The sequence below is a fragment of the Alternaria infectoria genome (genome assembly GCF_024043175.1).
Source record: "Alternaria infectoria strain BMP 0036 chromosome Unknown scaffold_7, whole genome shotgun sequence".
NCBI lineage: Eukaryota > Fungi > Ascomycota > Dothideomycetes > Pleosporales > Pleosporaceae > Alternaria > Alternaria infectoria.
In genome coordinates this window covers 714,672-726,111 of record NW_026250696.1, presented here as the reverse complement: position 1 = coordinate 726,111, position 11,440 = coordinate 714,672, and the positions used below count along the sequence as shown (strand labels likewise).

At 52.5% G+C, this 11,440-nt stretch overlaps 2 protein-coding genes across 2 annotated transcripts; both read right to left on the bottom strand.

Moving 5' to 3' along the window:
- Positions 1 to 5,356: 5,356 nt before the first annotated feature.
- Positions 5,357 to 7,306, bottom strand: RTC5 (Restriction of telomere capping protein 5; the record flags this gene model as incomplete). The annotated part of the gene is made up of 2 exons (XM_051496497.1): positions 5,357 to 7,179; positions 7,264 to 7,306. The coding sequence occupies 2 exons, from the start codon at positions 7,304 to 7,306 to the stop codon at positions 5,357 to 5,359; spliced, it is 1,866 nt and encodes a 621-aa protein (XP_051353217.1).
- A 474-nt stretch (positions 7,307 to 7,780) lies between these two features.
- J4E92_005112 (uncharacterized protein) lies at positions 7,781 to 10,903 on the bottom strand (the record flags this gene model as incomplete). The annotated part of the gene is made up of 1 exon (XM_051496496.1): positions 7,781 to 10,903. One exon carries the CDS (start codon positions 10,901 to 10,903, stop codon positions 7,781 to 7,783), a length of 3,123 nt encoding a protein of 1,040 aa, XP_051353216.1.
- Between the last annotated feature and the right edge of the window lie 537 nt (positions 10,904 to 11,440).

Here is an 11,440-nt window from a genome sequence, read left to right as displayed (position 1 = left end):
ATTGCGATAGCGATACCTAGTGCAGGCCTCCTTGAGTCCTAGCCAATGTGAAGCCTACGCGCAGATTGACATCTGGGCATGTCCATACAGTCAGCCGCACACGTCATCACAACTAATCTTAGCAACGACTTGGCACTTGAGCGTCTCAAAAATACCGAGTCTGTTGGGAACTTCATTCTCCGACGAATAAGGTTGCTTCTCCACCGGTAGGTTTGCATATGTGACATTTGCAACATGATCCACAACCAGCTCTCCTTTCTCTTTCATGTACAAAGCAATGAACACTGATTCGACCCAACGATATCGTGCTTGGTCCTTATCAAAAATAGATTTCATATGCCCGTCGTTTAGTGCAGTTATACGGGCTGTTCAACTTCCACAAAGTGCTTTCGGCAATAGACTATTGCATCTCCAGTGAATCTGCCAGGTTTTTTCGTCGGGATGTTGTAGTTTCGTATCCAATCGATGAATGTCCAAGCCGAGCAGTCCTTCAATACGACAGGTACTGGTGAGATATCATTGTTCCCTAAGTCCAAACGAACCGGGAGGGTTTGATTGGCGATATCTTTCATCATCGATGGCAGCTGAGCAGGAAGGCGCCAAACACAAGAAAATATATTCGTTAAGACTTCCTCGTCCTGAATATCGTGCTCCTCATAATCTGCCATGGCAGCGGGTAGGCTTGCTCTCAGTGTAGCAGCATTGATAATGCTATTCCATATATAAGCAGCTCCGTCACCCCGAGCTTCAAGTTCAACAACGAAGGATGCCGATGGCATGCCCTGGGATGGTAGAGCCGCCAGACGAATCAGCCATTCGAGTACAACGCGCATGTGATCGTGTAAACGGCACCATGTGACAGATTTCGGTGGGCGTGTGACTGCTTCCGACTTAGCCCAGCAAGAGGGGACAAGATTGGTGTAGAATCCTGCATGCATACGGATGTGTAGCTTGGAGTTTTCCAAGCAGAAAGGAATGAGGCCTTCGGCGTGGGCTTCTGGGTTACTGATGCCTTTTGCTTCTTCTTGGAGATTGATGGAACGGATGTTCTTGCGGATATCAATGTGGAGCCTACTGAGTGCATCGATACAGATCGCAGTCGCTGAAAAATAGAGCTTGACGTGTTCATATTCTCCAGTCCAGTTCCATAGACCTGGCGTAACCGGTGCTAACAACTGCTCAAGGACTTGTAGCTCTCGGATAGTGGGTATATGCCACGGGCTCGGCCGCCAATTTAGCACTTGTCGGTGTGTTCCTTCCAGAAACGGACAGAGCCCCTGGTAGTGCTTCGGTAAGATACACGCTTTGCCCGCGAGCGTATCAAAACTTGGAAACGAAGTAATTTGATCCAGAGTGTATTGCACAGCGTCGCAAAATGACGTCGTGAATACATCTTGGACCATTGCATCAGGCTGACGCATATGATAGAAGTCTCGGCCGCTTTGTATAGCTCGGAAGGCAGACTTGTAAACACTGCTCAGACACGGAAATGCTTGCACGACATTAGCGAGGGTATTATCCGTTACGAGCTCTGCAGCGTAATGCAGCATGACTAGCTTGGTCCATCGAGCTGAATGCAGGAGGTTTTCGAATCGTGATGCCCTGGAGCGCATTCCGCGGAAGTCATCATATCCTGGTTCGTCGTAGCTTGATGTGAACGTAATAGTGTTGAAGCGAAGGGGAAGGCCTCGCATCTCCTCCGCGATTGCTTTGCATGTGTAACTCAACTCCAAGCCTCTTCCGTTTACGAAGCGTAGGCTGCGCGACGGGAAGTCGTAGATAAGTCCGTCGTCTTCATGCGAATAGTAGGCGTAGATCTTGTCGCGGAGTTCCCTTGGTAGTCGAAATAGTGGCGATTTACGTTGATCGATCATGTTGATTAGGATGACTAGAATCGATGAGTGAAGCTACTCCAGGTGCTGAGGAATGCGGGGCTTTAAATAAAGCTTGCGCTCCGATGCTTCTGCAGGCAACCTTCGTCATGTGACCCTTCGCCGAGACCTTGGAACCATGTTCTTCATCGAGAACGTACCATGGTATCAATGATAAGCGAAATTTCATGAGCTATCATTGCCGGGCAACACTCGCACTAAGGTGGAGTAGCACGCATGTAGGGAAATGAGTGGAGGCTGTCGCGGCCTACAGTTCTTGCCCTCGCAACTCCTGCCGAAGGGCTGTCCATTTCCATATTTGGTTCGTTTCAAATTGATCAAGTGCAGGTTTATCGGGAACAACCTTACATCTGCGGCTAGAACGTGCATAAGATCCTACTCTTGGAGTACGTCAGCGGGAGGAATAATCAATGCAGCTGGCATTGTCAAAGATACCATACATCATGTCACATGAAGATCAATCTACTTCAACTTTGGTCTGTACTGCTACCAGGGGTTAATTCCATCTATGTATCCGAAAAAATCTAAACTACCACTACTGATATGGATGTATAATAAATCAGAAGTAGCGTACAAGGCCCGCTTCTGTCAGAGACGAACTCTAATCATCATTCTGACTGTGCAAGTAAGTCCTGAAGTGATCTTCCAAGTTACCCGGGAACTCGTGCTTTCGCATGTAATAGAGCACGAAAAACTCATCCATGCCGAATTTGCGACACTCCTCAACTGAGTGAATTGGGGCCCATGTCTCTCCCGGTAATATATCCAGCCTGATCAGTGAATTACCGTCAGCGACATCTTTGAACACAGCTGCCAGCTGTATCGGAACACGCCAGATGTGAGTGAATGGTTGTGGCACGGGACCTCTCCGTGGATTGTCAAGGTCGTAGTTCACAACGTGTTGTGGTAACTGAAGCCTTTTTGTTGCCACACACTCTTGGTACGTCCAGAATAGGGCGGCTGCTGGTTGACGTGCATCTAGGTCAACAACGAATGAGCCTGGAGGCATACCACGTGAAGGTAGTGCAGCTATGCGCATCAACCAGTCCACGAGGATTCTCGGGTAGCAGCCTTGATCCCCGAATAAGCGTGAAGAGGTGGTTCTATCCATTAGGATCGCCCATTCCCAGTAAGACGGCACGAGGTTAGTGGTGAACCCGGCCTGCATCAAGATACGTAATTGCTTGTTCTCTGTGCAAAACGGGATCAGGCCTTCGGCGTGGGCATCAGGACTGTTGACAGCCCTACAATTTTCGCTAAGGATGATGGAGCGTATCGGCTTCCGCGCCTCCGTAGTAAGTCTGCCAAGCGTAGCTATGCATATAGCAGTCGCCGAGAAATAGAACTTTACTTGGCTGTAGATCCTAGGCCAATCGTAGCCCTCTGAATTAGGAGGCATGAGAAGTGCTTCAACGGAAGTCAAGGCGTCAACGGTTGGGATAAGCCACGGATCAGGTCTCCAGGCCAGGATTTGTTGATGTGACCCTGCTCGGAAAGGTGAGAGGGTACCGGGATAGTGATTTGACTTGCTACATGCCAGAGAGATGAGGTGGTCGAATTGTGGGTGATCGGCAATGAGGTCTAGGCTCAGCTGCACAGCCTCGCAGAAGGAAGCGCAAAACGTGTCTCGAGAAAGACTCAATTCGGTCGAGAGCCCCCAAAAGTCATTGCCAAGGCGAATGTTTTGGAAGATGGCTCTGAAATTACTGCTCATAGCTGGGCAAGCGTCGATGACTCTAGCAATGACTTCTTCGGTGACCAACTCAGCAGCGTAATGAAGCATTAAGAGCTTAGTCCACCGGGCCGAGTGGAGCAGATGCTCGAAGCGGGCTGACAGAGAGCGTAATCCGCGAAAGCTGTCCTCTTCTCTTTCCAGACAGCAAGGAGTGAACGTGATGGTGTTCACCTGTAGATGGATGCCCTTCATCTCATCAGCTACCGTCTTGCAGGTACGAGACAGGTCGAGCTCTTTGACACTGGCATATTTCAGTGTCTTCGAAGGGTAATCGTATGCTAAACCCTCTTCATCGTAGGCGTAGTACTCGTATATTTGATCGCGGAGCTCGCGAGGCAAGCGGAAGAGCGGGCATTGGTGCTGGTGGGGTACCGGTGGAAGGTGGGTAGTGGAGGAGGCTATCGTCATGGCTGGCTTTGTTGAATCTAGAAGAAGATTTGGATGTCCGGTGAAGTTAGATGGACAAGAAGGAAGGGGAGGAGTGTAGCAAGTTTTTGTGTTATCCGACTTGGAGGCAGCAGCGCATCACATGACCAAGCTAGTCAACCTGGACCAAGGATCGCAAACTCTCTGTACCACGATATGTTTCTTCCCATGGAAGCATACTTCGCACGCTGCCTAGATCCACTGTACAGACGATGATCGTCGAATTCGCAGCGAGGTAAGTTGTACGCGCACGATTGGTGACTGAGTAGGACGAGGATGCGACATCTTCCTGAACACACAAGTACGAACGCGTAACATGGGTATGGACGTGAGATTTACAGAGTTGGGAAGCACGAAGCCACAGAGCCGGAACAGATTGAACGTGTAGCAATCATGAGGTTATGAAGTTTAAGAAGGCATCACCCATCGCAGCGCGACTTCCTCGAGCCCACTAGCGTCTTGGCATATATTTTCCGCCGCAACACCATCGCCGTCATCACCAGCCCATCGCCAAAGCTGCACGCCGCCCACCTCCCACCATCGCACACCCTCCCCGCCACCCGTGGCCCCTCCCCCACCCCGCAAACCACACAATGCTATCCCGCGCCCTCACCCTGCCCATCCGGCGGCCGTCCACCCTCCAAACCCTCCACACCAGCCTCCGCAGCTCCATCCGCACACGCACCCAGCACATCCACACACCAACATGTTCCTGCGTCCGGCCCACCCTCTCCACCTTCCGCTCAGCACCCAGCACGGGCATCCGCGACCTCGTTTCCAGTTTCAACAACCTGAGCATGGGAGGAAGGATACAAACGCGCGGCATGAAAGTGCGGAGTTCGGTTAAGAAGCTGTGTGATGGGTGTAAGAGTGTGAGGAGGAAGAAGGGACGATATGTTTATATTATCTGCTCGAAGAATCCGAAGCATAAGCAGAGGTGAGTTGCGAGACGTGGATATGGACACGCATGTATGGTGGGTGCTAACAGCAGATAGGCAAGGATAGAGAGCTTTCGGACACACGAGGACACGAGAGAGCATCTTTGGGGGTGATCGCCGAGTTTGTGGAGAATGATTTGAGAAAGAGGAGGAGCTGTATCATATGTATGCATAACAAAGCATCACAGGCGTTTAACACGGCACTACGAGATTGGGATAGGACACTCAGCTATTGCAACAAATGGAACTCGACTGCACTTGCAGGACAACCTCGAAGCCATAATACTCGTGTATATCATTACATCGTAACCCACCCTCGCCCTACAACCACCCATCTACATCTCCATTTCCACACGCAACTCACCTCATCCCATACTCCCCCCACTCCTATCCCCCGAGATAATCCCCGCCATCTTCAACAACTCCCTATCCATCTCCGCATCCCCCGTCCCCAGATTAACCCTCCTTCTCGCCTCCGCCTCCCTCTCCTGCCACGCCCACTCTTTCCTCTGCTGTTCCGCAATCTCATCCCCACCACACCCCCACACCTCCAGACACTCAATCTCAAAGCGATCCTGCCAATCCTTCTTCTTCCTGCCAGGCAACTTGCTCGGATGGAACGAGCCCCCGCCCTCAGACAGATGCGTGAAGATGCCGAATTCGAGCGCGTCGTCGAGGTGCAGGGAGACGGGGCCAGGCCGGAAGGGCGAGTGCGAGAATTGTGTTGAGGAAGCGGTTTGCGTGGGGATGGGGGTGCCGAGGCCGAGGCCGGCGGGGTGGGTGGGCGATTTGGAGAAGTAGGTGTAGTCTTTGCTGAAGGTGGAGGCGGGGAAGACGTCGTGGGTGGGGGAGAGTTGGAAGAGCTGGGTGGAGGAGTCGCCGAAACAGATTTTGCCTGTGTGTTTCCACTGCGAGGATATGTAGGCGCCGTAGATGAGGGTCTGGTTGGGCGCGCTGGACGTTATGCTGGAGGGGTGGCGCTTGGGTGGGAGCATGTCTTGTAATGCGCGTTCACGTGTGCTGGAGGGCGTTGTGGGGAGGAGACGACCTTTTACGAGGAGGATGGTGGGTGCGCGCCAGTTGAAGACTTGCTTTTCGAAGGAGCCCATGCTGAAGCCGTGGGTGTTGCCGCTGTATAGTGGACGTAGTCTGCGGAACAGATTGCTGCCCTTGATGAAGAATGAGAGTTGGCTGAGTGTAGTCAAGTTCAAGATCTCTCCCGGTTCTTTCAAGACGGGCTCCATTTCTGCTTTTGGCGGAGGTATCACAGGTTTGCTCTCTTGCGTGGGAGAGCCAGGGCCTGCCTTCTTTTTGGAGAGATCAAAGTCCTTTGCGAAGAGGAAGTGTTCGAACAGTGGGTTGAGGCCGTTGAACAAGTATGGCATCGTTGTTGAGACGACAGTGTTGAACGTGCGATATGTGACTCCTGGATGATTCTCGACGTTGAAAGACGACAATATGACATGTGCCGCCTGCCGTAATTCCGCAACCCTCTTGTCTGAGAGATCTGGTGCCAGTGACGAGAGGCTTTGCTGGGCGTCGATCGGCGCAATGAGCAGCAGCAGCTCCACCAGCTTGAGGAAGTTGTCCGTCGGTATGATCGAATGATGAACGTTCGTCTGTTCCCCATGCTTAAACGCGTCGATCGCATCCATAGAGTCCAATGCAGCCAGCACCAACTCATCATCATCCTCGTCCTCCCCTTCTTCCCCATCATCTGGCGCATCAATCGCCCACCCCATATTACTGCTCCCGCCCTCCGCCTTCTTAGCTTTATCTTCCACTTCCTTCTCCTTATCCTCCAAACTCGACCGAATCCCCTTATCATAAATCGCCAAACTCCTATAAACCTCCCTCAACCAAATCTCCTTCCCCCTCTTCTTAAGCACGGCGCCATACCTCTCCGTGAGTATAGTAACAACCTTAAGCAACGCCTCTTGCGTAAGTATAGCCGGCGCCTGACTCGGCAGTGGAAAAGCGCCGAGGTAGCTAGCCATCTGAAAGACAACAGAGCCCACGCCGAGCGCATCGGGCAGTTCGAGGAAACGACATAGTGTGCTCTCGCTCCAGTATTGTACGTCGGATTCGGTGTCGGCGAGGGAGCGGAAGACGGAGTTGAAGCAGTAGAGTTCGAGGGGGGAGAAGCTTTTTGACGCGAAGCGTTGGGCGATGGTTTGGGAGAGTTGCTCTGGGGTTTCGTTAGTTGGGGTGTTTAGGCGGCGACTGAGTAGCGGCGGGTATGATTGGGAGGTAGTGGACTGCATGTACTTACCCAGCGTCAGTTGCGGGGTATCGTGGGATGCTCCTTGACCCATGATCGCGGTAGCTAGGCGGTTTCGGCGCAAGGTGGCATGAGCGGGGAAGTTCCTAGGACGTCGCGTCGCGATGCTGTGGCTAGAAGGGCGATGACGGAATGTGGGTTATCTCCGATAACACCGAGATTCTGGGTACGACGCGTGCATTGTCTATTCTCTTTCACATCAAGGTGCATCTACCGCGTACCGTTTCGACGCGTCCGCATTCTCAGACCAAACATTTCATGGCATTATTGATTACTTCTACAAATTCGAAGGATGATTTCGCTACTATACTGCCTTCCTGCCATGCGTGTATGCTACGCGATGGAGAAACGCGTTGAGCAAAGATCTTTCGCAGAAACATCACACTATGCAAGAGGAAGAATAGGCACCCACCTACAGATGATAGAAGCAAATAAGCTAGACGCTCACATTGCGATAAGGTTATGCTAACCCTCGTTCTGATACTGATAGAGTCTACAGGGCACCAGTTCATCCCCTACCCCGTCCGCGTCCACCGCGATCTCCACGATCACCCCGTCCGCCTCCTCTACCACGACCGCGTCCACCCCCGCGAACCCATGTCGGCGCATCTCCCATGGTGAAGTTATCACTTGGAGGAGGTCCACCTCGACCGCGGCCGACATTGTAGAACCCAACGGGCGGAAGAGGACCGGCGGGGGGTGGAGGAGGGAATGCAGGAGCGGAACCATCCAAACCACTACCACGACCCCCGCGGCCAAAGCCCCCACGACCGAAGCCTTGGACGCTATGAGAAGCTCCGCCTCGTCCGCGTATAAAGTTCATGGTGTTGCTGTTGTAAGGTGGGTGAACGGTACTGGAACTGCTCTGTCCACCACGAGTACTAGGTTCATCGCTGCTGCCGCGACCACGTGTGGATGACCTAAGCTCATAACGAGGTGCTTCGGCAGAACCTTCCACGGCAGGTCCGTTCGTATCGGCAGTTGTATGGCCCCTACCGAATCCTCCACGATGTTGGCCACGGCCGCGGTGAAAGCCTCCGCGTGCAGCATTCTGCAGATTTTGATTATCCATGGCTTCACCGAAATCATCCAAATAGTCCCACATGGATTGAGTGTCTGTCTGGCCTGGCGAGGATTTTGCCACTGAAGCCCACGTTGGTGCTCCTGACGAACTTGCCATAGAAGCCCCCGTCGCTGCTTCCGACGAGCTCGTTGTGGGACCCCCCGGTCCAGGTGGGTAAGGCGAAAGGCCAGGCCCGAAATGACTTGCCGGTACCTTTATGCGTTTTGGGGCTTTCGGGGTAGGAGGAGCGACGTATTCGACTATGAATGTAGCGCCGTACTTCCTCAATGCGGTCTGTAGATGTGGTAGCATGGCGCCCAAATCGCTTGCTTCTGGAACCCGGTAACGAGCAGCCATGGTTTCCGCAAAAGCCTCGTCATAGGCGTACATTTCCTCTTCGATTGTTCGCTCAAAAGCCGATTTGTTAGTTTCAGGCACCCTCTCTTTGACCCACTCTTCCACTGTACGGAGAATGGTATTGCCTTGCTGTTTGAAGTGAAAATCGACAACGTCTTTCCAAAGTGGTGGCGGTTCATCGAGCCAAGCTAGAATGGCAGTGCGTACGGTATGGTCACGAATCTTTCTGTTGTACATCGCTGAAGGCCCGTTGGGGCTGCGAGTATAGCCCGCTTCCCTTCCTGGTTCGTTGTACCATGGCTCCTCGCACAGTATCATTGCTTGTATGGAGATCAATACTTGTAGCAATGTCGACTCCCCAGGATTCCATGGCTCTCCAGACCATGTACCAAGTAAAGATAGACAAACTTTACCGTCTGCGTAAAGATTTGGGTTGATGTTTAGACGACCGCCCGCTGTTCCCTTGAAGTTGACCTCCGGAGGGAGATTCGGAAACATCTGGCCGCAGAAGATGTCGAACTCGAAGAGGCCATTTTCATACGGTGTATCAGCAGGTCCGACAATGACGCACTTGAGGATATCGGGCCTATCCTCGCAATAGCGTACGAAGATGCCCGGTGGCAGGCCCGTTTGCAGCGTCGTGATCTCTGTGATCAACCGCTTGAACCTTCCCGGCTGGGAGTCCATGAAGCCCTTCGCTGTGTTCCAATAGTAATGAGTTTCTGACATCAGCGTGGAGTCTACATCCCCCAAAGCGAGGCCATCAGGTACCACGACGGTCGCCTTGCCGCCTGCGCTATCGGTCGCTGTGATCATATGCGTTTGAATGAATTTGGTAAAGATGGCAATGTGGTCGCATACGTAAAGCATTGTCAGGTCCTCGTCATCCTCGAAAGCTTTCGGGTTCGTATTGAAGCTCTGTAGCATCAGTGAGCTCTGAGTAGTGAGGTTTCGTAGACATTCAGCTAGAGTGGTCACCCTCTCCTTTGCGTCGGGTACCCCATCATTGAAAGAGAGCGTGAGCAAGTCTATTGTCTCAGGTCGCGCATATCGAGGGCCAAAGAGCGCTGCCTTCGTACTGGAATGCGAGCCAACCATAGTCAGGAAGAAGAACAGCGCCTGATAGAGGTATTTGCGGTTGGTAACATCGACCAACGAGTCGTTGCGTAGGAGCTCTGCGCAGTATGGGAGGATCTTGCTGTTGTTGAGCATTTCCAAGATGGCACCGGGAGGATCGAAATCGAAGCAGGCCTCCCGCTCGAGAGACGGAAGCAGATCGGTCAAGCAATACAGGACAGTTATGCTGAACATGTCTTCTTTTTTCTGTGTAATCCGCGCCTTTGACATGAAGTCGTCTTTTCTGCCCATCGCATTCTTGGGTTTGGGTTTGTTGGGTATGGGCTTCATCGAGTTCATAATGTGTTCAAAGCCGTTCGGGGTTGGTGCTTTCCCATACATGTCTTCCAGTGCTTCAACATTGAAAGGCAAACCGTTGATATCATATCCGGCTTCGCCATCGTCTTCAGAGGTGTCGTCGTCGTACATATCGTGATCATGTCCACTGGAACCCGAGGTATGCCCGCCGTAGCCCTTACCACTAGGCATGGATTCTCTCGAAAATCTGTGACCGCCCAAGGGACCTGTATTTAACCCTCCGCCGCGGGTAGACTTCTGGATCTTCATGGCCTTTGATTTCGACTCCGGCTTGACTTGCTTGGATATGTTCCCGAGATTTCTGGACTCCCAGATGCGCCGATCGAATCCACAGAGGAGTGCCCATATCAGGAATAAACGCCCGCCCATACAACACCATGACACGTTCTGTGAGGCAAACCCGACCTTGGATGACTTTGTGAAGGCGACTGGCTCGCATGCGATGCATGAACGCGTGTTGCAGTTACTGCATCTGAGATTGCAGGATAACTCATCAACTGTACCGTCCGCCCAGTCTTGAAACAGGTTCCGAATATCCAGTTCCGAGGAAAAGAATAGTTCGTCGCATACGCGGCATCTGCGTGTCCTGAGGTGATTTGTGAGTTCCGCGAAGGTGTCTAGGGTAACATAGTTCGACCGCGTCTCGGGCTGGTAGTCTGCGATCCTTGTATAGTCCTTGTCTGCTTCTTCTATAGGGTTGGCAGGGCTCGTTGTATGCATGGCGGATCCGTCATCGGAGTCGTCCCTGTCTGCGTCGATTGGGTCTCCTTCCGACATCGTGCCAAACTCTCACAATAAGCAAAGAGCCTGGAGGTATTCTGTAGATCTTTGGGTGACAGCAGAGGGCTGGAAACTAGGCCGGAAGGTCGTCACGGATCTTTCGGTCGCCAGATACGTTTGCCAGAAGACGTTGTATGCTGCGAGCAAGTTGAGTGTTGATAACGATTGGGTAAAACAATGCTCGCACAAATACGCGGAATGCGAGGCTGATTCCACGGTCACCCCAGCACGTGCCGCAAACCGCAAACGCTGCTCATGTGCAAGCTGCCGGGTAGCGAGCGGCGCAGTGACGGAAGAATACGCTGGCACTTCTGATGTTGCGATGAAGTGTGGAGAGAAGGTCAGTAAGAGCGAAAGGCAGCGACGGAAACGGAAACAAGGCTAACTACGGATAGACGCAGTCACCTTTACTTGCCTGGGCGATGGCCAACCGCGACTGCCCAATGGGAACTCACTGTTGTTACACAGGCGCGGCGGGTCTCAGCCGCGGAGTTGGGGCTGAGCATGTGACGTCGTTGCCTAACCACATTCCTG